This window comes from Triticum urartu, chromosome 4 (genome assembly GCF_003073215.2).
Source record: "Triticum urartu cultivar G1812 chromosome 4, Tu2.1, whole genome shotgun sequence".
In the NCBI taxonomy this organism is placed as follows: domain Eukaryota; kingdom Viridiplantae; phylum Streptophyta; class Magnoliopsida; order Poales; family Poaceae; genus Triticum; species Triticum urartu.
Window position 1 is genome coordinate 449,438,719 of NC_053025.1, and position 27,771 is coordinate 449,466,489.

Consider the following 27,771-nt stretch of genomic DNA (forward strand, 5'->3'; position numbering starts at 1 on the left):
TAATTGCTCCTTCTAACATAACATTATATATATAACGAGCCCACCTAATACGTGTATTTCAAGGAAGTGCAAATGGGCTGGGATTTCTTAGAAAATATAAATGGGCCTGATTGACGCAAAATTATTTGTTCACCCAGCCCAACAAATGGACTATACATTCTAGAAAACATGGGTTAAATATATGCCACATTTTTGCAGGCTGACATGTGGGCCAATAGGTCGAAGCCTACGCAGGGCGTTGTCAACTTGGTCAACAAATGATTGTGTCATCCACAGCCATTGGATTTATATCCAACGGCCGGCATGCACCTTCAATCTCTCGTCTTCTTCCTCCAGCATCGCCGGGACCGCCTGGTCCGGCCTCCGGCGGCTAGTGGCTCTGCTTAGCACGCATCGCTGCGAAGCGCTACCCCACCGCCGGCCAGGCTATCCCTCCACCCCTCGACACCTCCTGTTATTCTCCATAGACTATAGCCCCACGCCGCAACAGAACCAATTATAACCCTTCTCCTCCTCTCAATCTGCAACTCCACTGCCGTGTTTTCCCATCTCCGAGTCGTTCCCGTCCGGGGCCTCGCCGTCGTCCACCGCCTTGCTGCATTCGGTGCGGCGTGGTCAACAAACGAGAGTCATCGGAAGAGGACTTTACGTGGAGAGCCTGACGGCTGGGACCCATGAGGTCCATGGTCGCACGCAAGGAAAGTTCCTCCTTATTAAGCTGAAAAAAATGTTTCCTCCACCTGACAGCTAGGACCCACCGGCTGTATCTTCGCACAGAAGGAAGTGCCTCCTTGTTTTGCGAAAACAATTAGTCATCCCGTTGACAGCTGGGACCCGTCAGATTTGGTGACTGACTTTTGGGCCTACTAAGCGGACGTGTACGCACGGCTTTGTCAACTTAATCAACAAATGATTCTAGCAGCTGGACCGTTGGATGTTAATCCAACAGCCGTGCTCCTTCTTCAACCTCTATTCTTGCTCCTGTCTCCCGTGGGCGGCACTGCGGTTGTGCTGCCGCGCACCCGAACCAGTGAAGTTTCCCACTCCTCTCCATCTGCGACTCCACTGCCCCGTCTTCCCCATCTCCGGGTCGTTCCAGTCTGGGTGCGCTCGGCACGGTGTGGTCAACATGGTCAACAATCGAGAGTCATCGGAAGATGACTGTACGTGAGAGGCTGATAGTGGGGATGCACCACACCCATGGACGCATGCATGCAACGGAACGCGGCGAGGTCAACGTGGTCAAGGAACGACTTCCATCGGAAGTATACTGTACGTGGAGAGTCTCGGCTGGGTCCACGGCCGCAGCAAGTAAGTGCCTCCTTATTACGCGGAAAATAATGATTCCTCCAACTGACAGCAGGGACCCACTGGACGGGCCACAGTATTTTGTGAAAAAAAACGTTTGCCCCCTGACTGCTGGGACCCACCTGACGGGCCACCGTATTTCGCGAAAAAAACGTTCCCCCGCTGTCAGATCGGACCCACCGGAAGTGCCTCCTTATTACGCACAAAAAAATGAATACTCCCCCGGCTAGCTGGGACCCACCTTGGTGGGAGGCTGACTTGTGGACCTACTAAGTTGACGAGGACGAAGGGCTTTGTCAACTTAGTCAATATGAACGATTTTAGCTCCAGTGACCATACGATGTCCATCCAACGCCCGTAGTGCTTCTTCAACCTCTGGTCTTCTTGCTCCAGCCGCCCAAAGCAGCGTCGGTCGTGTCGCATGCTCCTGCCTCCCATGGCCGGCTGTGCTGCCGTGGAGGCCTCACCGCCCCCTACTATTCCCACCGCTGGCCAGGCCCTGCGGCGACGGCAGCCTCACACCGCAGCCAAACTAGTGAACCCTCGTACTCCTCTCCGTGCGGGCTTCCACTGTCGCGTCTTCCCCGGCTCCGCGTCGTCCCCTTCCTAGGCCTCGCCGTCGTCCACCGCCGTGGTGCTCTCCGCGCGGCGTGGTCAACATGGTCAAGGAACGACTTCCATCGGAAGAGTACTGTACATGGAGAGGCTGACAGCTCCACGGCCACAGCCCAGTTTTTTTGTGATTTGCCAAGTAAGTCGCTTTGTCAGGCCTGTTGGGCTGCAAATCTTTCAAGACAAGGAGAGCTTTCATTCGGCTGGCCAAGAAAATGGCCCATCAGTAATGAGAAATGGGCTGTACATTTTTAAAACACATCAAACCGGCAATTAGTTTCAAATATCTTTTTTTTCATTTCGAGATTTTAAATTACTTTAATTTTTATGCGTGGAGAACTTGTTGGGTTTTATATTGATATACATTTATTTTTAAAATCAGTTTGAATGTGAGTCGAAATTTCAGGATTAAAAACAGTTCGAACCGCACCGAAATATGCAAAATTTGGTATAATTTTTTAACCGTGGCCACAATATGGGCTCTAATACTAATAAAAAGAATATGGGCTGCAAAAAAACCTTAAGAATTAGCAAATGGGCTGTAAATTATTAGAAATAATGGCAGATGGGCTGTATACTATTTTCCACAGATTTGAGGCTTTCCTAAAAAAAGGTTGACGCATAAGCAGTGACTGTTGGACGTCCACCGAACGGCCGTCGTGCTTCTTCAATCTCTGCTCTTCCTGCTCCAGCCGCTCAAACAAGCGCCGGCGGGACTGCCTGCTCCCTCCTCCCCGCGGCCGGCTGTGCTGCCGCGCAGGCCTCACCACCCCACCCTACTCCCATCGCTGGCCTAGCCATCCCTCTACTCACCCACACTTGTTGTTATTCTCCGGCGACGGCAGACGAACCAGTAAACCCTCGTACAGTCGTACTCCCCTCCGCGTGGGAAACAACTGCCGAGTCTTCCCTGCCTCCGTGCCGTTCCCTTCCTAGGCCTCGCCGTCGTCCACCGCCCTGGTGCTCTCGGCGCAGCCTGGTCAACATGGTCAACGACCGACACCCCCTGTTATTCTGCGGCGACGGCAGCCTCACACCGCAGCGAACCAGTGAACCCTCGTACTCCTCTATGTGTGGGCATCCACTGCCGCGTCTTCCCCGGCTCCGCGTCGTCCCCTTCCTAGGCCTCGCCGTCGTCCACCGCCCTGGTGCTCTCGGCGCGGCGTGGTCAACGTGGTCAAGGAACAGCTTCCATCGGACGTGGACTATACGTGGAGAGGCTGACAGCTGGGTCCACGGCCGCAGCAAGGAAGTGCCTCCTTATTACGTGCAAAATAATTATTCCTCCACCTGACAGCAGGGACCCACCGGACAGGCCATCGTATTTCGCAAAAAAAATGTTTGCCCCTGACTACTGGGACCCACCAGCTACATCTTCGCACGCAAGGAAGTGCGTCCGGGCAACAAAACGATTCACCCCCCTGACTGCTGGGACCCACCAGCTACATCTTCGCAGGCAAGGAAGTGCCTGACAGTCGGGACCCACCTGGTCGAAGCATACGTAGCGTTGTCATTCTGGTCGCGAATGTGTACGTACATATATAGTGGTGGATGTAGAGGCGCGCACGTGTCGTAGTAGAGGCGTGTACGTGTCATAGTAGAGGCGCGCATATAGCATGTACACGTATGTACAGCGGCTAGGGTGCAAGAAAGAAAATACGGCCACGTATGTGTACATACGGGCGGGGTCTCGAATGCCTACTCGCGCATACGTACGGCCAGGGCTTGTGTACATGGCTGGGTCGGAACGGAGAAACAGCGTCGTCGTCGTGTTCATGGGGAGGCAATGGAATGCGTCGTGTTCATGGGGAGGCAACGGAATGCGTCGTGTTCATCGGGAGGCAACGGAACGCGCGGGAGCCAACCGGATGGGTCGGAACGGAATGCGTGGTCGTATTCATCGGGAGGGCTTGGATGGAACAGGCGATGGAAACGAGGCCTGGCGTACCGCCCAACGGAGGAAACGGACATCCTACGTTCGGAACGGGGTCCTGTTGATCGGGAGGGGTCTGGCGTACCGCAAAACGGAGGAAACGGACCTCCTACGGTCGAAACGGGGGTCCTGTTGATCGGGAGGGGTGTGGCGTACCGCAAAATGGACGAAACGGACCTCCTACGGTCGAAACGGGGGTCATGTTGATCGGGAGGGGTGTGGTGTACCGCAAAATGGACGAAACGGACCTCCTACGGTCGAAACGGGGCTCCTGTTCATCGGGAGGGGTGTGGCGTACCGCAAAACGAGACTCCACGAGATACTGTTCATCTCCACCGTCGACCTCCTCCAGCCTCCACGGGCTCCTGTTCATCCAGCCTCCACCGCGCGCTACTCTACCGGCTACTGTTCAACCACCCCTCCACGGGCACCCCTCCATCGTCTACTGTTCATCCAGCCCTCCACACCACGGGGTCCTGTTCAACCACCCCTCCACGGGCACCCCTCCACCGTCTACTGTTCATCCAGCCCTCCACCACACCACGGGGTCCTGTTCTTCTAGAGGCAACACCACTGCTCACTGCTCATCCAACCCCCCCCCCCCCCCCCCCCCCCCCCCCCCCCCGCAACGCTCACTATTCATCCCAAAGGCAGCAAAACGGAGGAAACGGACTTGTGTTGGAGCGCTACGGTCGAAACGGGGGTCCTGTTCATCGGGAGGGGTGTGGCGTACCGCAAAACGGGACTGCACGGGATACTGTTCATCTCCACCGTCGACCTCCTCCAGCCTCCACGGGCTCCTGTTCATCCAGCCTCCACGGGCTCCTGTTCATCCATCCTCCACCGCGCGCTACTCCACCCGCTACTGTTCAACCACCCCTCCACTGTCTACTGTTCATCCAGCCCTCCACACCACGGGGTCCTGTTCAACCACCCCTCCACGGGCACCCGTCCACCGTCTACTGTTCATCCAGCCCTCCACACCACGGGGTCCTATTCAACCACCCCTCCACCGTCTACTGTTCATCCAGGCCTCCACACCATGGGGTCCTGTTCATCCACCCCTCCACGGGTACCCCTCCACCATCTACTATTCATCCAGCCCTCCACCACACCACATGGTCCTGTTCATCCAGAGGCAATGCCACCGCTCACTGTTCATCCAACCCCCCCCCCCCGCAACACTCACTGTTCATCCCATCGATCGGCTTCAGTTAGCAGCAGTAGCGAAGGAATCGCTCGATCGGGTTCAGTTAACAGCCATTGATTGATCGCTCGGGTTTAGTAACGCGTAGCCTGTAGTGCAATCGCTCGGGTTCAGTTAGAGCCCAACGCCTCGCTCGGGTTTAGTTAGAGCCAACGCCTTGCACACATGCGCATACGTGTATGAGAGAAACGCGCATCGCTCGGCCCCGACCTCCCACCGTAACCGGGAACTCCCCGAAATTTTCCTCCCCCTCGCTTCTACCATGGTTTTTTCCGTCATGGACGGCCCAAAGAATGTCATGCAGCTGCGTCTCCGGCCCACCCAGGACGAAAAGCCCATTTTTTGTCATGATTTTTTGTCATAGAAGTAGGAGCCCACCACATCTATGATCATACCGGGTTTTGTCACAATTATCGTCATAGAAGTGTCATATGTATGACAGAAATTTTTTGCGTTCGGCCCAAAATGTCACGGATGTGTATTTTTTCTGTAGTGGCTCTTACTTAAACTCTGTTGAATACGTTGAATTACAATTGCTTGGTGACTAAGAACATAGGTTGTTGGGTTTCAAGAGAATTCATTGTTTGAACCTTAACATGTGAATTGGTTACCACTATAACATGAGAAGTTTCATAAGAAAGAATTGTTGTTATGATGCTAGGAAAACTGATTGAAATTATCATTGATCAAACTTGTGCACTTTGCTAGCATTCACACTTCATAAATTATTTCTTTTATCATTTACCTACTCAAGGACAAGTAAGAATTAAGCTTGGGGATACTGATACGTCTCCAACGTATCTATAATTTATGAAGTATTCATGCCAATATATTATCATTCTTGGATGTTTTACAATCATTTTATAGCAACTTTACATCATTTTTTGGGACTAACCTATAGACTCAGTGCCCAATGCCAGTTGCTATTTTTTGCTTGTTTTTTACATCACAGAAAATCAATATTAAACGGAGTCCAAACACCGTGAAACTTTTTGTGGATTTTTTATGGGCCATAAGACTCCCGATGGGGCAGAGCAGCACCTAGGGGTGCCTCGAGGGGGGCACAACTCACCAGGGCGCGCCAGGCCCCCCTGGCGCGCCCAGGTGGGTTGTGCCCACCTCGGTGGCCTCCAGCACCCCTTCTTTGCACTATAAATTCCCAAATATTTCGAAACCCTTTGGGGTTAACCTATATCAGAAGTTCTACCTCCACAGGGCTCCGTAGCCACCGAAAACCAATCTAGACCCGTTCCGACACCCTGCCGGAGGGGGGAATCATCTCCGGTGGCCATCTTCATCATCCCAGCGGCAACCACGATGAGGAGGGAGTAGTCTGCTACCTCTTGAGCACTGCGTTGGTTTTCCCTTGAAGAGGAAAGGGTGATGCAGCAAAGTAGCGCAAGTATTTCCCTTAGTTTTTGAGAACCAAGGTATCAATCCAGTAGGAGGCCACACGCAAGTCCCTCGTACCTACACAAACAAATAAGAACCTCGCAACCAACGCGATAAAGGGGTTGTCAATCCCTTCACGGTCACTTACAAGAGTGAGATCTGATAGAGATAATAATAATACAAATATTTTTGGTGTTTTTATGATATAGATTGAAAGTAAAGATTGCAAAGTAAAATAGATTGGAAACTTATATGCTGGAAAATAGACCTGGGGGCCATAGGTTTCACTAGTGGCTTCTCTCAAGATAGCATAAGTATTACGGTGGGTGAACAAATTACTGTCAAGCAATTGATAGAAAAGCGAATAATTATGAGAATATCTAGGCATGATAATGTATATAGGCATCACGTCCGCGACAAGTAGACCGACTCCTGCCTGCATCTACTACTATTACTCCACACATCGACCGCTATCCAGCATGCATCTAGAGTATTAAGTTCATAAGAACAGAGTAACGCATTAGGTAAGATGACATGATGTAGAGGGATACACTCAAGCAATATGATATAAACCACATCTTTTTATCCTCGATGGCAACAATACAATACGTGTCGTTTCCCTTTCTGTCACTGGGATCGAGCACCGCAAGATTGAACCCAAAGCTAAGCACTTCTCCCATCGCAAGAAAGATCAATCTACTAGGCCAAACCAAACTGATAATTCGAAGAGACTTGCAAAGATAACCAATCATGCATAAAAGATTTCAGAGAAGAATCGAATATTGTTCATAGATAGACTTGATCATAAACCCACAATTCATCGGATCTCGACAAACACACCGCAAAAAGAGTTACATCGAATAGATCTCCAAGAAGATCGAGGAGAAATTTGTATTGAGATTCAAATAGAGAGAATAAGCCATCTAGCTAATAACTATGGACCCGAAGGTCTGAAGTAAACTACTCACACATCATCGGAGGGGCCATGGAGTTGATGTAGAGGCCCTCCGTGATCGATGCCCTCTCCGGCGGAGCTTCGGAAAAGGCCCCAAGATGGGATCTCTTTGGTACAGAAAGTTGCGGCGGTGGAAATAGGGTTTCGTGGTGCTCCTAGATGTTTTCGGGGTATGTGAACATATATAGGAGGAAGAAGTAGGTCGGTTGAGCCACGAGGGGCCCACGAGGGGGAGGGCGCGCCCAGGGGGGTAGGCGCGCCCCCTGCCTCGTGGACACCTTGTTCATTTCTTGACGTCCACTCCAAGTCCTCCTGGATCACGTTTGTTCCAAAAATCACGCTCCTGAAGGTTTCATTCCGTTTGGACTCTGTTTGATATTCCTTTTCTGCGAAACACTAAAATAGGCAAAAAAAACAACAATTTGCATTGGGCCTTGGGTTAGTAGGTTAGTCCCAAAAATAATATAAAAGTGTAAAATAAAGCCCATTAACATCCAAAACAGATAATATAATAGCATGGAACAATCAAAAATTATAGATACGTTGGAGACGTATCATAGTCCACCCTCGGGGCTAATGGTTTGTACCAGTAGCTATGTGTTTAATATATCTCTCTCTCGTGATCTATATCATGGGCTTTGTTAGCATAGATGGATCATATGATGTTTCTCCCCTCTATACTCTTGTCGTGATGAATTGAATCTTTACCCTTTGAAGTTTTGTCATGTCGGATTGAATGTTCAGATTTGGGAACACATGATGTATGTCTTGCGGTATGAATACTTGAGGTGACAAATGGGGTATCATATTGATTCACTCGATATACGCTATGGCACTCAACTTGCGGATTCCCGCGATATTGGGGTAATCTATGCATAGGTATTGATGCACGTTTTATTATCCTTTCTCCGATAGAAACTTTGTGTCTCTTTGTAGTTCTTTGTGTGGATTGAGTATTATGAATATGAATATGCTTTGGTGTTATTCTAGTACGAACTCTAGGATAGACCGAACGGAAAAAATAGCTTTACGTTATTTTAGTACGAACTCTTGAATAGATCGAGCGGAAAGAATAGCTTTGAGGTGGTCTCGTACCCTACAAACAATTTCTATCTTTTGTTCTCCGCTAATAGGAACTCGGGAGTGATTCTTTGTTTCACTTTGAGGGATAATTATATGATCCAACTATGTTGGCATTGTTGAGAGATTGCACTAGCAAAAGTATGGACCCTAGGCCTCATTTCTAAGCATTGCAATACCGTTTTTGTGCTGGTTTACTGTTTGCTACCTTGTTGTTTTTATTTATTCAGATTATAAAAATATATTTCTACCATCCATATTACACTTTTATTACCATCTCTTCGCCGAACTAGTGCGCCTATACAATTTGCCATTGTATTGGGTGTGTTGGGGACACAGGAGATTTCTTATATTTGGTTGCAGGGTCATTTGAGAGAGACCATCTTCATCCTACCCCTCTCACGGATTGATAAACCTTAGAGCATCTCCAACGGATGCGCCAAAAGACGCGCGCGCGGAGTTAACTGGCATTTTAGCGTGCGCGGCAAGTTTTCACGCGCTCCAGCGGAGACGGGAAACTACCGCGTGCGGGAAGCGATTGCGCTCGCGCGGTAGATTTGGCGCGCCGCTTCGCGCGTGCCTATAAAATGCGGCGCTCGCCACGCGCTCCACCACACTGCCACGCACCCATCCCCTCGCCACCTCGCCGCTTACACCTCTTCCTCGCCGCTTCCAGCGCCCCGCCACCACCGCGCCACCATGCTGCCGCACCGCCATAGATCTTCAGGCTACCGCGGTGTCTGCGAGCGCCCCAACGGCTGGTACTCCGCCGAGATCCGGTCCGGCGACTTCCGGCTCGGCCTCGGTACGTTCTGGACCGCGCACGAGGCGGCCCGCGCGTACGATGCGGTGGCGTGGCGCCTAGAGAGGCCTCCGTCGCAGATGAACTTCCGGGACGTCCACATGCGCGGACAGGCGTAGGCTGTCGCCCTCCGCCTCGTCTGATCACGGACCAGGACCGTGCGAACCACATTCGGCTGCAGCGCCGCCTCCTCGTCGCCGAGGAGGACGAGCGAGCCATGGCGGAGTGGCGCCGACGCCACCCGGCGGACGTCGCCAATGAGCGCGCCTACTGGGCGGAGAGGACAGCAAGGCGCCGCGCAGAGCGGGCGGACCGGCGTTGGCGGAAGGCTTTGGCGATATCGTTGAAGCAGGTGGGAGGTCGATCTTCACGTCAAACGACGAATGTTGGGAGGATATATGGATCGATACCTTGGACAACACCTCCGAGGATGAGGATGATGATGAGGACTCGGAGCAGTTCTAGCTGCACCGTAGTTTTATCTAGTTGCACCGTAGTTTAATTTTATGTAGTTGCACCGTAGTTCGGTTTTATCTATCTATGCTATGAACTTGTTTATCTATTATGCTATGAACTATGTAAAATATTTTTGTATCGTTTTTTTATATCTATGTGAAATTTATTTTGTGTCCAAAATGCAACAAATATGGATATGCGCGGGGCCCAACAAATATGGGCTCCTTGCGCACGCTGCATTTTAGCGCGCGCGCTGTATTTTAGCATGGCTGCTGGAGCCAGCGCTGTACGCCGCGCCAAACCTGGCGATGGGCGCGCCGCAAACTACTTTTTAGCGCGCCGCGTGTTCCGCGGCTGTTAGAGATGCTCTTAGGTCATCCACTTGAGCGAAAATTGCTACTGTCCTACAAAACTCTGCGCTTGGAGGCCCAGTACGTGGCTACAAAAATAAAGTTGCGTAGTAGACATCATACCACCATATATGGAAGGTGATTGCATACTTGTACTTTGAATGTAGGGTGAATAAAATATATCATCTACTTCATGTCATCATGCTTATTGCAATACTCTATTTTGTTACTTAATATTTTAGGATGCATGTGAGTAGCGGTCTTGAGTGGAGTATTAGCTATAGATGTAGCTGGATAATGGTCTCTAGATGTTTGGCTGTGATGCTCATACGTACTTATGCCATGTATAGTCATAGTCATAAAAACTACAATTTAACCTATGCATAAATGTAGTTTTGTTCACCAAACCATGCCATCTTTTGGGGAGAAACCACTAGTTAACCTATCGATTCCTAGTTCTTCCAACCTCGATCAAACACTCTTTATAATTTTTTTTTTACTTTTTATTTGCAATCAATCTTTCATACACACTTGCATTTTATCCTTACACTTAGTTGTTAGACTAAGTCCCTCCACATGAAGGTGTGTTGCCAGCCCAACATCAGCCCAAAAGTCCAACATGCGCGAGCTGTTGATCTTCGTTGTATCCAATGGTTGTGAGTGCTTCCTAATGTAGGGAGGCAAGGAGAAAACCCTAGCCACTCCACCCTTGCTGGTGTGTGGCTTCCATTATGAGACTGAGAGAACACACAAGAGCGGAATACAAAACCGAGAGAAGAGAGGAAGAAGAAGTGGAGGTTTTGTCCAGATTTGCTGCATCTAGCTAGACGGTGTTCAAGCTGGTGATTGGAGGCTCAAACATGCTTGAATTGGCACCAAACTTGATGAGCTCATTCCGTACTTTGATCTGTTTAACTGGTTTGATGATTGGGTCAGTGGAGCATTAGATTTGGGGTGGTTTTGTCACCTCGGATTGCTGCAGTTTCATAACAGAGTAGTTTTGGGAAATGAATAGTTTGGATAGGCAAACAATGTACGGTTGAGCTGAAATTCTGAGAGGATATCAGTACCTCGTGTGTATACTTGTCTGCCATATTTAGTGTTGTTTGGTTTAGCGATTTAAGAGAAGTTTGCAAAACACTAAATGAGTAAACTTTGCTTTGCTGAAATCTTGCCTTTTGTGTTGTCGTTGTTGCTGTTGCTGGTTGGCAATGTGGAGAGTGTGCGTAAATCTCTCTAGAGGTTTTAGAGAAAACTTTGCACTCATCATTCTCATAGTGAAGTTGTGTGGACCGGTCGGTCCACAACCGTAGTTTTTCACTCCTCAGGTTGAAGAGGTTTTTCCACGTTAAATCTTGTGTCACAGGTATATGTTGCTTGTTTTATTCCTTTGCTTACTTGTTGGTTGAACTTAAAGTTCATCACAAGTGGAGGGGACTGTGTAGTGTGCATACTTGCCGTGTCAGTGAATTTGTGCAGCATATTGTTGTTGTCCAGCCCCAACACGAGTAAGGCTAGCAAGACTGGCAATCTTACTAGTTTTGTTGGAGGCAAAGGCAGTTTTGTATTTGTGATATCATTGGCCACTTAGCAAACTCACTGGTTCGATAAACTTTAAGATCATCCACTTTAAGAGAAATTGTTGCTTTCTACAAACCCTTGCATTTGGGGGTCCAGCACTTTTCTAGCTGAGAGGAAACAATCCTCCGACTCCTTCTTTGACCGACAATATTCGACCAACATTGGTGTTGTCAAGGGAGTCTTATGAGGTCATGTCTCCCTCGAATCTATCTTATCGGATCTGGAGTTGTCTTCCATCCCTTTTCACCGTCTCCTTCGGGGCGGTTATATGTTTCTAGAGCATTGTTGTCAACATTTTTTGGCTCTGACCGGTGAGTTCCAGACTCCTACGTCAACAATTTTTTTTCCAGTTGCGATGGTGTTTCGGAGGTTTAGAGATGGCACCGAGCTTCACTCACGACACGTTATCGATGAGTGCGAGAGCAGGAAGAAGACACCGTTAATTCACTAAAGAAGGTTGTGGAGTTTCAGATTTTTATATGAATGGCCTTGTAGGGCTGATCGACTTTAATATGCATTTTTGCCTTTCAAAAAAAAATCACCTACTGTCTTTCGAAAGGAAACAACGCAACCAAAAAATCACACCAGTCAACAGCCCTAAAAAATAACACTAACACAGCACAATAATCACAAACTGTGCACTAATAACAAATCATCCACTGTTTGTGAAGAAGAATAGTATACGAACATTTCAAGCAAAGCATGGGTCGGAGAAAAATTAAACGCGAAGGATCCAATTTTGTTCGTGCAGCGCAGCGGACGGTGGTGACAGCGGGAGGGAGACCCACCCGACTCTCGCGCCCCTCCGCTTCATCCCCGGCCCTCCCCTCCTCCGCACCCGACCCGACCCGATCGATCCTCCCTCCCCCGCCGCCCTCCCAAGCCAGCGGCATTAACCAACCAACCGTAGGCACAGCGCGACCCGCAAGCGCACGGCGGGAAGGCGCGGCCGCGCGGAAGGGCGGAGGCGAGGCGCGCTCCGGCCGTTCCGCCGAAAATCCCCCCACCCCCATTCTGACATGATCGCCGCCGTCCAATAACCCGGCAGCCGCAGGAGGAGCGAGGCGCGGCGCGGCATTATGACCAACAACTTCTTGACCACCATACGGAGCCTCAAGCTGATCGAGGGGTGCAAGGCCGCGCAAATCTACCCCTTCAACTCCGCGGCCTCCACGTCCGGCGGCTCCGGGGATGGAGGGGGCGGGGCCAAGCTTCTCCCGCTGCCGCCGCCGCGCAGCGTCTCCCTGATGTCCGCGTCGCTCTGCTACCCGCACGCGCCCGCCACTTCGGGGGCCTTCTCTTCCGACTCGACCCTCCCCTGCGGCCTCCCGGCGGCCGCCGCGCTCGAGCCGGCGCTCGACGCGTGCCTTCGCCCCGTTGACCACGTCTCGGCGCTCGCGGCGTCGTTCCGGAGGATGTCGTCGGCCGAGAGGAAAGGCGACGACCTCTGCGATGTGTACCTGGAGCAGCACGCGCTGTTCCACGCGCTCGGGGACCCCCGGCTGCTGCGCCGAGCGCTCCGTGCCGCGCGCGTCCACGCCACCGACTCGCACCGCCGCGTCGTGCTCGCCGCCTGGCTTCGGCACGAGCGCCGGGAGGACGAGTTCGACCCGATGCCGCCGCCTCTCGATCCCTGCGGCCCGACGACCCCGCTCCTCGAGTGCCCCCGCTCCGCGGTCTTCGCCACGGAGTCCTCCGGCGTGGATCCCGTCTGCCCCTGCCGCCGCACTCCACCTCCTCCCCCTCGCCCTCCGCGCTTGAGGCGCGACACAATCTTGAGGCGCAACGCATCGATCGCCTTCGATGAGAGCGAGGAAGATGATGATGATGAAGAGGATGAGACCAATGACTTGTGGTTCGTCATCGGCCAGGAGGAGGTGGCGTGCGAGCGTTCCTGCATCGCCGCGCTAGCGAAGCCGCTCAACACGCTCCTCTACGGCGGGTTCGCCGAGGCGCGCCGCGACCACATTGACTTCAGCCGCGACGGCATCTCGGCGCGTGGCATGCGCGCCGTCGCCGCCTACAGCCGACACGGCCGCCTCGACGACTTCCCTCCGGACACCATCCTCGAGCTCCTCGCCTTCGCCAACAAGTTCTGCTGCGATGGCCTCAAGGTCGCCTGCGACAACAAGCTCGCCTCCATGGTGCGCGGCGTGGACGAAGCCCTCTCCCTCATCGACCTCGGCCTCGAGGAGGCCGCCCATCTCCTCGTCGCCACCTGCCTCCAGGCCTTCCTGCGGGAGCTCCCCAAGTCGCTGTCCCACCCCGAGGTGGCGCGTCTGCTCTGCAGCCCGGAGGGCAGGGAGCGCCTGGACGCCGCCGGGAACGCGTCCTTCGCGCTCTACTACTTCCTCTCGTACGTCGCCATGGAGGAGGACATGAGGTCCAACACCACGGTGATGCTCCTGGAGCGGCTGTGGGAATGCGCAGAGTTGCCATGGCACAAACAGTTGGCACTGCACCAGCTCGGGTGCGTCATGCTGGAGCGCGGCGAGTTCAAGGACGCGCAGGAGTGGTTCGAGGAGGCCGTCGCGGAAGGCCATGTGTACTCGCTCGCCGGAGTAGCACGCGCCAAGTTCAAGTGCGGGCACAAGTACATGGCCTACAAGCTGATGAACAGGGTGGTCACGGACTACGATCCTGCCGGGTGGATGTACCAAGAACGCGCCGTCTACTGCGTGGGGAAGGAGAAGGTGGCTGATCTCCGGACGGCGACGCAGCTCGACCCGACGCTGACTTACCCGTACAAGTACCGTGCCGCCGCCTTGCTGGAGGAGGACAAGATGGAGCGTGCGCTGGAAGAGATCGACAAGGTGCTCAGCTTCAGGATGGCGACCGACTGCCTCGAGCTCCGGGCGTGGTTCTACCTTGTGGCCGGGGACTTCGAGGCTGCCGTGCGGGATGTCAGGGCCATCTTGACGCTGGATCCGACCTACATGATGTTCCATGGTAAAATGCACGGGGAGCAGCTGATCGAGCTCCTCCGAGGACAAGTGCAGCAGCGGGACATGGCGGATTGTTGGTTGCAGCTCTACGACCGGTGGTCAGGGGTGGACGACATCGGCTCTCTGGCAGTTGTCCAGCAGATGCTCGCCAGGGAACCCGGGAACAGCAGCTTGCGGTTCCGGCAGTCGCTACTCCTGTTAAGGTGAGCAGTGCATCCAACTTGTGAATTGCTAATTTTCTCCACAAGTTTACATTGTCTTAATTTGAGCAAGAACATCCCATCAAGTCCTTTCATTCCATAATTACTTGTATCAAGTTTATGCTGTCTAGATCTTCATACCCTACTGCTTTATTTTACACATAAGAGCAGGAATTTTAGTCGACTTAGAAACAAATTCACAAAAACGACAACAGTTTCTAGATCTTCATACTATCTAGTATACGAGTATACGAGTAGTATCTGCCTATCTTGGAGTAGTTTTCAAAGTTCATAAGCTTAACATATTTTTCGGTTTTCCACATGCATTGTAGGCTTAATTGTCAGAAGGCTGCTATGCGTAGTTTGCGATTAGCACGGAATAGTTCGATGCATGACCACGAGAGACTTGTATATGAAGGATGGATCTTATACGACACTGGGCATCGCGATGAAGCACTTGAGAAGGCCGAGCAATCACTCAGTCTCCAAAGATCATTCGAAGCATTCTTCCTAAAGGCTTATGCTCTCGGAGACTCTAGCCTTGACGTCGAATCTGCGCTTTCTGTTGTTCAGCTTCTAGAGCATGCTAACAGTTGTGCATCTGACAACCTACGGAAGGGGCAAGTAAGAACCATCCATCATCGCTTCTCATTTTCCATGACAAGTGTTCATCATTTGTGCTAATAGCTGTTTGACATCCTCCAGGCATACAACAATATGGGGAGCATATATGTGGATTGTGATTTGCTGGATGAGGCAACTGAGTGCTACAGCATAGCACTGAGCATCAAGCACACACGGGCACACCAGGGTCTGGCTCGGGTCCATTTCTTGAAGAATAGGAAGAAGGCTGCATTTGATGAGATGACATCGCTCCTAAAGATTGCCAAAAACAGCGCTTCGGCGTATGAGAAACGGTCGGAATATGCCGAGCGGGACGCTGCGAAAAGTGATCTCAATATGGCGACGTTGTTGGATCCAACCAGGACCTACCCTTACAGATACAGAGCAGCTGGTGAGTCCACTGCACTGAACATATGATGGCTGGCACTATGAATCTTCTTGATGGCTTTGCATTATTCTAATGTGCACAAACTTTACAGCAGTGTCAGCTTTCAACACAAAATGCTAAACAATTTTTTGAAGCCTTGCATTCTGTTAAGTTTAGAACAATGCGCGGAATTCATAGCTATCCATGTATCTTAAGGTTTCATTAATGTCTGGAGACGATAGTGAATTGTTAAAAAAGTTCATAGCTATTTTTTCCGATAGAGAGAAATTCAGAGCTAAAGTCTGAAGAGTTTTTCAATGGCTTGATGATAACATGTTTGCTGTGATCCCCAGTTCTGATGGACGAAAACAAGGAGGAGGAGGCGATCGGGGAGCTGACTCAGGCGCTGGCTTTCAAGCCGGACCTCCAGCTGCTCCACCTCCGCGCGGCCTTCCAGGACTCGATGGGCGACAGCGCGAGCACCCTGCGCGACTGCGAGGCGGCCCTGTGCATGCACCCGCAGCACGGAGACACCCTGGAGCTCTACAACAAGGCTTCCGCCAAGGCTGATCATCAATCCGAGAGCTAGCTGGGTCTATCCTGCGCGTGCGACCACCATCGTCGATGATCAGCTAGCTGAATGATGAAGCGATTTTGGCCCTTCCACAGCAAGGAGAGAAAAATGTAGAGCGAGGCGGGCAGAAGAGAGCACGGACGGACCGATGAGTGTAAGCGAAGCATACGATGCAATGCAACGGCGAGGCGAAGGTCGGTCGAGCTCTGCGTGTAACGTACAGGAGGTTGATGAGAGAGCTTGGTTGCTGTAACAAAAATGTAAGAATAGCAAAGCGTGTAAATGGCAAAATGGCATCATTTTTCGTATGTACTGTATACGTCAGCAAGACTAGGGGCTCCAGGGAACTATGTTGGTCTGATGAGAGCTGAATGAAAAAAGAGGAAGAGGGCTGCGACACAACAGAACAGAACAGGCTGCCCTTCAATCAGAGCAGCCGGCAAGGCAGGCTCATGCTTTCTCATTCTTTTTCCTCCTATTTTCTTAATGTTTTATTTATATATTTGCCTTGCCTGTTGGTGGCGTGTTATTCGGAGGCACGATCTGTGCATAAAGAGTTGTGCTTTTCCACGACCCAGCCTATACGATTTGCTTGGTTGGTTGTCGCTGGCCACTGCGTCTGCGTGCTCCCCACCCAGCTCAGGCCACCCATCTGTTCCATTCCATTCCCAAAGAGACAGTTTTCTGGCTTTTCTTATTCTGCTACCCAGCCCAGGCCAGGCACCCGGTTTTCGTCTTCATAAAAACCACGACCATCAACTGTTTTTGCTCCATTCCTTCTTTTTTTTTGAGCATCAGTACAGACACAAGCGCTCATATATACGCACATACACTCACCCCTATGAACGCACACACGCACATCCTACCCCTATGAGCTTCTCCGAAAGACTGAGCCGGCATATCATCTTGAGATTTACGAAGTCACCGTAGGCGCCTCGTCGTCGACGGGAACGTCTCCTCCCACTGAAAGCGCGTCGCCGGAAATCCTGAAATAAATCCAGGAATAATACGAGCACCAGGATTTGAACCCTGATGGGTTGGGGATACCACTGTCCACCTAACCATCTCAACCACAGGTTGATTCGCTGCTCCATTCCTTCTCTTCTCAACATATTTGTCAAGCTTGTTTTTACTCCACTGTAAGTCATCAATCACATGTCGCCGCTGCCCGCTGGGTAGAGACTACTCCTTTGTCATTGATTTGGGCCGCAACAATCCGTCAATCCCGTAAAATTTGCCCGCAAAACTCTTTGGGCCCGGTTGATTGCAAAAAAGAAGAAGAGTGATTTAGGCCCGGTAGCGGCAAGCAGAGGAGTCGCCACTCTCCAGGCTGTGTCTCAGCGACTGCATTTCAGCTTATTTAGTCCCACACTGCTAGGCGCTAGAGACTTGTCCCACCTGGCCTCTTTAAAACAGCTCCCGGTGCCATCATTAGAGAGCAGGCAGCTGCGTGGTGAGCACATAGCGAACTATTCTTTCGCCTTTTACTAAAGAATACCGTGGGCTCGCCACACCAGGCAGCATACACCAATTTTTTGAGGGTTCCTTCTCCCTGTGAGAAGGTCCTACAATGTGGGTCCCAAATGTTTAAACTGTTGCGTTTCAATACATACATGCTCCAAATTGGTACTCCTACTAGCATTTTCATTGAGGGCTCCTTTGATTCACAGGGTTTGAGAAGTGTAGGAATAGGAAACATACAGGAACAGGATGTACTGTCAACTGAAATCCTACGTCGGGTAGCAAAACAGAGAATTTTTTCCATGAAGTCCAACCTCATGCTTGTTTTCCTGTGAAAATGAACTAAGAAGTTTCTATAGGATTGGTTCCTGAGGAATGCAATCCAGTGAATCAAACAACACGTAAAGGAAAACTTCTAGAGGGTGTCAATCCTGTAAAATTCCTATGCAAATCCTATGAATCAAAGGAGGCCTGAGAGTTCGTAAGTTTTTTCTGTTACCATGCATGCCTCCAGACTCCAGTTAACTGTTATTCTTCCTTTTGTTTGGGTCTGGACAGCATGGCTCACGCTTGAAATTGGGCTTCATGGGCTTTGCGTACGATTATTTGCAATCCTGAAGCAAACTTCAAACACCCTCTGCCTGACTACCAATTCAACAAGCAAGATCAGCAGCAGCAGCAACCAAACAAATACAGTAGTACAAACCAAACAACTTTTTTTCAGTAACAACTTCAGGTGTCAGAAGAAGACATGATCTCAAGCTCAGCCCACCACAGTGGCGACACCTTGGGGGTGGCCCTGTCGGGCCCCAGCGCCGTGACCTCCCGCAGCCGGGCCGCCACCTCCGCCATCGTCGGCCTCCTCTTCGGGTCCGGGTCGACGCAGGACCTCGCCACCTCGCACAGCGCGCGCGCGGCCTCCTCGGAGAAGGAGGAGCCGATGCTGGGGTCGATCAGCTCCGCCAGCCGCACCTCGCCGTCCAGGTAGCGGGACGCCCACCGCTCCAGCGGCCCGTCCTCGTCGGAGCAGGCCACCCTCCCCGTCAGTATCTCCAGCAGCACCACGCCGTATCTCTGCACCGCGGTTTCCAGGTCTGATGTGGCTGAACGAGGTGATGATCCCTTTGCGCCGTCGTCTGGGAATTCGAGGTCTGAGACCTTGGCGGCGAAATCGTCGGTGAGGTATATGGTCGTCGAGTCCAAGCTCCTCGGCACCACGGGTGGGTTCAGCTGGTGCATGTGCTCCAGGCAGTAGGCGATCCCCATGCATATCCTCAGCCGCGTCACCAAGTCCAGCTTCTCGGCTTCTCTCACTGCAACATGGATTGACGAGGATGAGACATTGTCAAAATATAATGTTGATACACCGCCCGACTGACTGAGTGACAGTTAAGAAGTACTAATAGGAACAAACTAGCTATCTCTTTTGTAATAGATACAGTACAACTTATGTAGTTGATGGCCGGGGGTTCGACCTCCATTTTGAAAAAAGAAACTGATGTAGTTGATGCACACATACTCCTATCTTCTGAACTAACAAGAGGTGCTTGATTTTCGAGAGATCAAATTCAGTTAAGACAAGAGGTGCATGTAGCTCCGTTTGCGCAGGGTCCGGGGAAGGTCCTATCACTTTGGGTCTACTGTACGCAGTTTTTCTCTACATTTCTGCAAGTGACTGTTTCCATGACTTGAATCCGTGACCTCATGGTCACAAGGCAGCAGCTTTACCACTGCGCCAAGCAGTGGCGATTCCACTAGGGAGGCTTCAATAGGCTTAAGCCTACCCTCCAAAATCATATTTAAGCTAAACATACCACTTGACAAATATATTCTGGTGCTTTACATGCAACAATTGCACTGCATTTGCTAATTAGACTTAGGAAATTTATGTTTTAAGCCTACCCTCCAATGTCCTGCTAGATTCGCCACTGGCGCCAAGGCTCCCCTTCGAAGAAACCAAATTATGCCCCTAAGATAAGTAGCAAATTCTGAGCCATATGAGGCAGGAAACTCTCAAGTACGGTTCTAGGGGAAGGAGATCTAAAAAGTTATTTAGAAATCGCGGAAGCTTTGTTAAATTTGAGTTGTTCAATAATGTGAGAAATTATATGAAGCACATCACTGGTTAAAGATTGCCAGGCGCTTTGACTTTGAATAAGACCACACTCCTTTTTATCTTTCTTCTCCTCTTTTTAGGAAATGGTGTCTCTTTATTCTCCCTTTTATTTTATTTTATATGATACTCCTAATTCATAAGGGAAACATAGGGATCCTTATCAGTTAGAATCTGCTTGCTGAACAGGTACGCATAGTTCATTTGTCAGAGAAACTTTTATGTAAGATTTTGCGGGATCATGATTTACACCGTTGTTAACAAATGTTCACATAAAAGAATTTCTGTAGTTACAGGGTGAAGAGAACAGATATGTGAAAAGGGGGGAAAATATATAATCATGGTAAGAAACTAAGAATACACTTACCATGCAGATACTCAAAAAGCGTCCCATTCGGAGCGTATTCAAATACCATGGCTCTGGTAAAAGGATGCGCTTCCTCACAGTAGCCAAGCAAGTTCATAAAATTCCTGTGGTTTACTTTGGACAAAGTTGTGATCTGAAAACATAACCATTGGAATCAAACATAAAAGCTAAACAGTGTACATTTATACAAGCGGCAGGAAACTTAACAGTACCTTTTTCCTGTACTGTGATTCACATTCTTTGGACCAATCCTTTGCAGACGTTACCAAACTCGACGCAACTGCAATTTCAACTCCACTCGATAAAGTTCCCTTGTACATCATGCAGCTAGATGTGGAGCCGATTATATTGCTGAAATCCTCGCTCGCTGATTCCAGCTCTGATCGTTTCAGTGCAGGTACACCTATAAATACACGATTAAATTGTGATGTGACATCAGAACAAACTCCTAGATACACACATGTTAAAGTACAAACAAAGCATACCTGTTACAAAAGCTTTTTGCAATTGTCCGCTAAGTCCTGTCACCCAAGGTTTCACAGTCCCCACCTTTTTAGCTCGGCAGTACAGAGCACCAGATGCTGATATGATAAGGAAAGCAGCAACCCCTGCTGCAACTAAACCATAGGTTGTCCAGGAATGCTTATGAGATGGAGTTTGAACCGAATGATCATGCCCAGCTCCCCCAGCTGCGGGCTTAAACTTAAGCGAATGTGGAAGGACTATTGGTGGATCATGGCGTAAAGGGGATCGCTGTGGCGTCGGTCGTGAATAAAATGGTGATGGTGCACCTTCTGGTGGTGATGATATGAATTCTGAGGGTGATGGAGCAGACACTGGTCCTGATGTTGGAGCTTGTACATGTGAGAAAAGATACCCGGCACCTTGGTTTTCACCACCAATCTGCAGCATTCTTCTGAAAGTCCAAGAAAACAAATAGTTAAGACTTGGGGGATGTATTATCAAGATAAATATTTGCCATTTCTGATGATGGAAGTACAAAAACCACCTGCCCTTAATTCGTTTACTACCATATCCATACGATCATTTATATAATAAGAGATATACTGCAATACCGTATTTATCTTAAAAATACTTAAATAGTTAATCGAAATTCAGTGAGAAAAAAAGCTCTCACTCAACAACCTAGTTGCACTTTCTTTCAAAAAAAAAAAAAAAACTAGTGGCACATCTCTGATCTCTCCGTGACTACAATCCAAGGCTTTCTAAAATAACCACAGGCACCATTCATGTAAATGCTAAAAAGTTGCTACTACTGCAGAACTTCACCCAGCAAACTGTCTCTGTGGATAAACATGCAAAGAGAAGCGCAGCAAAAAGTTTTTTATTAAGAAAATAATCACTAGGGAACCAGATCACCAGTGCTTATATGCATATAGCTAATGTCAGTTTAGTTCAGAGCTCAAGAGATGATGGTTCCAACCAAACTGGTAAATTACTAAATTTGTGGCATTTGTTGCCCATTAATGGTAAATAGGCCAATACTAAAAACACCTATTGTCTAGTTCCAATCTAAAAAAAAAATCACAAACTCTGGATAGCAAAATCACATCGATCCATTTCCTGCAAGCACCAAAAAAAGAATCAGTTCCAGAATCTGAGAGCTCACCTACGACTAAAAGAAGCTCCATTGCTGCTCAACTCCTCAGCTCCAACTCCAAAGCCCCCAATCCCTGCAGCAAGCAACGCCGTAAGCCCAAATGCATACCCCAACAACTCGGAGGAATCCAAAGCTCGAGCAAAAGAGAACTAAACCTGCTCCTCCTCCAAGCCGCCAAGAGAAGGCAAGCAGGAACAGAAGAAGGAGCCTGTGGGGCGGTGGCCATTCCATCGCTTAACCGCTGCACGGGCCGAGAAAATAGCAGTGGAGGCGCAGTGGCTGGCGTCGGAGGGGAGGAAATCTGATCCGGAAGGTGGATGGCGGCGGTCACAGGAGGCGGGATGCCGGAGGAGAGACGGCGCGTGGTGTGGTTGGGAAGAGGGCGGTGGAGGCGGCGAAAGTGGCAGCCGAAGGTGGTGGAGAGGAGAGGGAAAGTGAGGCTGCACGAAGGCGACCACACAACAAGAAGCTTTTAGTTGGCTCTTTTTTTCTTCCGTTTTAAAATTGTTTGGTTCGTTGATCCAATCATCCTCCACATGTATGGATTGCAAGTTAATGCAGCTTGCTCATCATTGTGGAACCAACTTCCTAGATTTTTCCTCCTCTTCATTTCGGGGTATAATCGTTCGTCCTCAACAACTTTGGCCGTTATTTTTTCACATGAATGTGAATTTTTACAAGAAACATATGAGTGCATTTTTGTAAAATTGTGGTCCGATTAAATACTCCCTCCGTCCCAAAATTCTTGTCTTACATTCGTCTAGATACGAATGTATTTAATACTAAAACGTGACTTGATATATCCGTATTTTGACAAATCTAAGACAAGAATTTTAGAACGGAGGGAGTATATCGTTATTCCAAAACTAGTTATGATAATTTTAAACGTCGAATACTTATTGATAGTGTATGGGTGTGATTTTGACTGCACCGATTCCCAAAAAGTCTATGCATGGTAAGCATGGAATACTTAGGGCCTGTTTGATTACAAATAAGTCACCAACTTATAAGTCGAAAGTGAAAAAAGTGACTTATTTTGTCAAATAGACCCAACTTATAAGTCACCCCAACTTAAAACTTATAAGCCACCTCCTTTTTGCGTGGGTCCCACCATCTTTATATAAAAAATAAGGTGGAAAGATGTGGTTAGGTGACTTATAAGTCAGGTAACAACCAAACAGACGTGACTTATAAGTCGCTGGTTTTAAGTCCCCTGACTTATTGGAATCAAAATGCCCTTATTTCAAAAAGATGTATCGTATAAAATATATACTTTCAAAATGTCTGTGCATGGTAAGCATTGCTCACAAGTGAATCTCACTGTTGAACTGTTGTGAGATTCCCAACAATGGTCCTCGTTTCGTGTACTTTTCCATTTTGAAGAACTACACATATAACAATATTTACAAGATATGATGTTTTCGGAAGCAAAACAAATAAAAGAAAGGCACCATAGCTATTGAATACGGACTGCTCCCCTTTTAAGGGAAGTGGCCGAGCTTTAACACGATTTGAGGGGGGGGGGGGGGGGGGGGGGGATGAGTCTTAAAAGAGTTGAGAGCTAGTGTAGTGTATTATGTCAAATTTGGTCCAAATAGTGCTAAATATTATATTTTTATGTGAGGGCATCTGCGAAGGAGACCCTCAAAGCTCATATATATGCCGAACCAATTTTATGATCCAATGGGGACCCCTATTGGTCCGCGTTGCGGTCCGGACGTCCAGTTTCCCGCAAACCGGAAGCAGGGGGTATGTGGGAGCCCGGACATCCACTTACCAAGAAAAAGCAAACAAGTGGTCCTCCTCTCTTTTCCCTCCCCCTCTCTCTGTCCTCCCAACCGCACACCACTCACACATATCCAACCACATGAATGGTCTCAATCACCTCTCTCCCCTCCAAGGCAAACAAATGAGGGTTAGTTTATGAAAACGTTGGATGACTCCCTCCCGTGTCATGTTCGTGGACCACGTCTAGACCAGTCTGAGGACATTTACGGTGTCCATTTTAGGGGTTTGCATTGGAGATGCCCCAAAGAAATGTATTTGGTTGGGGGGGGGGGGTAATGACCCCCCTTGGCCCTTACTAAGCTCTGCCACTGCCTAAGGCTAAGTTGTTTGAGTCCTTAAAGGCAATAAAGACCATCTCCCTCTATCTTGGCCTCTTATGTAGACAATCCTGATTTGCTCACACGTAGAAGGATATTTATGGGTCGTTTATCTTGCTCCTTACATCGTAGTGAGGGCGTCTTGTCTCTTATCTGTTAATGGTGACCAGACTTGGAAGGTAAAGTAGCCCCCAAAACACATCTACATTATAATATGTAGTCATTACAAAGGTGATTGGGTGTTCACAGGTTTGCACACATGTCGAAAAAAGGCTTGTCAGGCTGCCTACTACCATAAATCCGGATGTGCAATTTTAGAAAGGAGATCAAATGTGACATTTTGGGCTTAGCATGTACTAGAATGGTATTTTGTTGCGTCAACATTCATGCTCCAGCTACTTCATCCAATGTACCTAACAATTTCACCCATCAGTCTGAACCGATGGACCGAGCGTGCAATATATTTCAACATTCTCCCTCAAATCTAGGTTTCTTTAGTATCTGGACAAGGAATCGATGTAGGCCGCAAATAATTTTTTTAATAATGTGTTGGCAGGATTTTGAAATCGAAACTTCTTGACTCTGGTACCATATTGAATTCATGCACCAACTACTTACTCCAAAAATCTGAATTGTGAGGGAGGGTTGGAAATTATGCTCCAACACCTTGCTGCAAAGTGCCACTCCCCCCTTCCAAATACGATGTCAAAACATTGGCGTATTAAATCCCCATTCAATTGCAATGATGGTAGAAGCATATATACTAAGGGTAGTTTTGACCCGACCCAATACGTATTTGGGGTTGCTCTAGTTGAACTATGGCATCATAGATGCAACACATACCTAACCACTAGATGTCAAAAAAGTAAAAAAGAAGGCCTAGACCTATATTTTTCTTCGGCTTGTAGATAGTCTTGTAGTTGACAAAGAAGTATTCACGCTAGTGTGATCTTCATTATCTCTTTTCCGGACAAGCCTTCTTAAGATTCCATAGGCATTCATCATGGAATTATGGCGCTTCTCATGTGTGATAGATTTTTCTCCTCCTAGTTTTGGTTGAAATTAAATTTCCAAAGACAATGGTAGTGCAGTGACAAAGGTAAAGCTACAATACCCTCATATGCTGGAATTTTGTCTATTTTGGGCCTAGCCCAATAGCAGTTTCAGAAATTTCTAATAAATCATAGAGGCCCACTTAGCCCATTTGTGCAAGGCAAGGGATACTACTAAAGTTTAGTCCCACATTGCTAGTTGAGTGGGAGTTGGACCTCCTTATAACGGAGGTTCTTTTCCCACTTGTATGAGCATGAGAACAAGAGGGACATCCACGCGCCCTCCTCCTCCGCCGGCCGCCACGCCACGCCGCGCCGCGCCGTGGGTTGCGGGAATGAGCCGAGCCGATGTCTAAATTTTTTCCACGCACTACGGGTATACCTGAACTCCACTTTCGCAAAAAGATTTTTGCGAAAGTGGAGTTCGAATGCGAACGGTGCAGCTCGTCGGCTGCTGGCTGTTCGCTTCATCTCCATCTCTTCGTTTCGCCTCCCGTCGCTGCCCTCTCGCCTCCTTCTCTTGCGCCTATAAAAGGGAGGTCGCTCTTCCCAGAGAAGACGCACCAGAACCTCTTCCTCCTCTCGCCACAAGTTCCTGAGCACTGCATTGCTGCTACGATCTTCCCCATCCCAGCTTGCGGCGTGCACCGCAGGTCGGGACAGTAGGCCTCCGAAACCGCACCTCTTTGAGTCCTGTACGGGAGAAGGGTGATAAGGTTTTTGGGGAGCGCTCAATGCGACTACTGGCTGCTTTATCACGGACGATCCGGGCGCCGACGACTTCTTCCCTGATGTCCACGACCTCCTCGACGACATGGCAGGCGAGGACACCGACCCCAAATCTAGCACTTCTGCTGCTGTTGTCCCGTACGTGTTCTTCTCCTTTCTATTAGAGGTCCTGCTACAGTTCCTTGTTCTAGTATTTGCCCTAGATATGTTAGACTCTATAGTATTTGCCCTAGATATGTTAGACTCTATTTCATATATGCAACTTGCTATACTGTCTGCTCTAGATATGTTTAGTTACAGTTCATATATGAAGATGATGTTTACCTTCTCTTTGTCAAATCGCATGGCTTGTTTTATCACTACTATACTGGTCATGCTTTATCTAGTATTTCTGTTAATAAAATCATTCGGTAAATTGCTCATATTTCCAACAATCCAAAAACCTTATTATAGGCAATTTACCCCGAGTGGTTTTGCTGCTTCCATGAGACCTCCTATGTTTGAGGGTATCCACTATAAGAGGTGGCGTGTGAGAGCAGTCTTATGGTTTCAAACTATGAGTTGCTATGACGCCACTCTTGGCAAACCTGAAGGAGAGCTTGATGCTCAACAGGCACAAGCCTTTCAGAAAATGGATACTATGTTTAAGGCTGCTCTCTTGAGTGTTCTTGGTGAGAACATAGTTGATGCTTATGCATAAATTGATAATGGAAAAGATATGTGGGATGCACTCGAGGCCAAGTTTGGGGTCTCGGGTGCGGGCACTGAGCTGTACATCATGGAGCAATTCTATGATTACAGGATGACTGAAGAGCGCTCCGTGGTTGAGCAAGCTCATGAGATACAATCATTTGCTAGAGAACTTGAGCACTTCGGTTGTATGCTACCGGACAAGTTTGTTGCCAGAGGTATCATCACTAAGCTTCCTCCTTCATGGAGGAACTTTGCTACCTTGCTGAAGCATAAGAGGCAGGAGTTTTCCGTCCCGGATCTCATTGGCACTCTTGATGTGGAAGAAAAGGCGAGAGCAAAGGACACACGTGCTCGAGGTATTGAGGGAGGATCTAGTGCCAATGTGGTACAGAAGCAGAACTTCCAGCCCCACAAGTTTAAGAACAAGGGTAAGTTTGATGGTAAAGCAAAGTTTGATGGGAAGAACAAGGTTGTCCAGCACAAGAACTTCAAGAAGAAGAATGACAAGAAGAAAGGTATCTGTCATGTGTGTGGGGATCCTGATCATTGGGCTCCTAGTTGCCCTAATCGCTATGACAAGCGTCATCCTGGGAAAGGCGGCAAGACCACTAATGTTGTCATTGGAGACATTGATATGAAGGATGCTGGGTATGGTATATTTCCCACTATTCTTTCAGTATGTCATTCTCCTGATTGGTTGATTGACACGGGTGCTAATGTGCATGTATGCGGTGATATTTCCATGTTTTCGTCTTATCAGACCGCAGTGACTTCAACCGTGCTGATGGGCAATGGTTCAAGTGCTTCTGTTCGTGGTGTTGGCACGGCCGATCTGAAGTTTACTTCGGGGAAGATCGTGCAGCTGAAGAACGTGCATTATGTCCCCTCCGTCAATAAAATTTTTGTTAGCGGATCCCTTCTGTGTAGAGATGGCTACAAGTTTGTCTTTGAGTCGAATAAATTTGTAATATCCAAGTATGGAACCTTTGTTGGTAAAGGATATGAGTCAGGAGGCCTGTTTCATTTATCCTTATCAGACGTTTGCAATAAAGTTGTTAATCATGTTTGCAACGATAGTGAATCAAATGTGTGGCATTCACATCTTTGTCATGTTAACTTTGGTTGCATGTCGCGACTAGCAAAGTTGAACTTAATCCCTAGTTTCACCACTGTTAAGGGATCTAAGTGTCAAGTGTGTGTGCAAGCTAAGCAACCTCGTAAGTCTCACATGACTGTGGAAACGA

At 48.9% G+C, this 27,771-nt stretch overlaps 2 protein-coding genes and 1 non-coding gene across 4 annotated transcripts; 2 read left to right on the forward strand and 1 right to left on the reverse strand.

Annotated features, from left to right (window-relative positions):
* Positions 1–12,465: 12,465 nt before the first annotated feature.
* On the forward strand, positions 12,466–16,915 carry LOC125551987 (ethylene-overproduction protein 1-like). Its single transcript, XM_048715423.1, has 4 exons — positions 12,466–14,824; positions 15,154–15,445; positions 15,527–15,836; positions 16,166–16,915. Exons 1-4 carry the CDS (start codon positions 12,756–12,758, stop codon positions 16,399–16,401), a joined length of 2,907 nt encoding a protein of 968 aa, XP_048571380.1. The 5' UTR covers positions 12,466–12,755; the 3' UTR covers positions 16,402–16,915.
* A 915-nt stretch (positions 16,916–17,830) lies between these two features.
* Positions 17,831–17,950, forward strand: LOC125555211. The gene has a single exon (XR_007304644.1). It is a non-coding gene; the product is annotated as a U5 spliceosomal RNA (small nuclear RNA).
* Positions 17,951–18,324: 374 nt separating this feature from the next.
* LOC125551988 (protein MALE DISCOVERER 2-like) lies at positions 18,325–22,416 on the reverse strand. Of its 2 annotated transcripts, none has more exons than XM_048715425.1 (6): positions 22,104–22,416; positions 21,958–22,021; positions 20,813–21,240; positions 20,540–20,730; positions 20,328–20,460; positions 18,325–19,160 (listed from the first exon to the last, which is right to left on the reverse strand). In XM_048715425.1, the coding sequence occupies exons 1-6, from the start codon at positions 22,177–22,179 to the stop codon at positions 18,580–18,582; spliced, it is 1,473 nt and encodes a 490-aa protein (XP_048571382.1). In that variant the 5' UTR covers positions 22,180–22,416; the 3' UTR covers positions 18,325–18,579. The 2 variants fall into 2 exon arrangements, with proteins under 2 accessions (XP_048571382.1, XP_048571381.1); XM_048715424.1 differs by having other exon boundaries at positions 20,813–21,243; positions 22,104–22,415.
* Between the last annotated feature and the right edge of the window lie 5,355 nt (positions 22,417–27,771).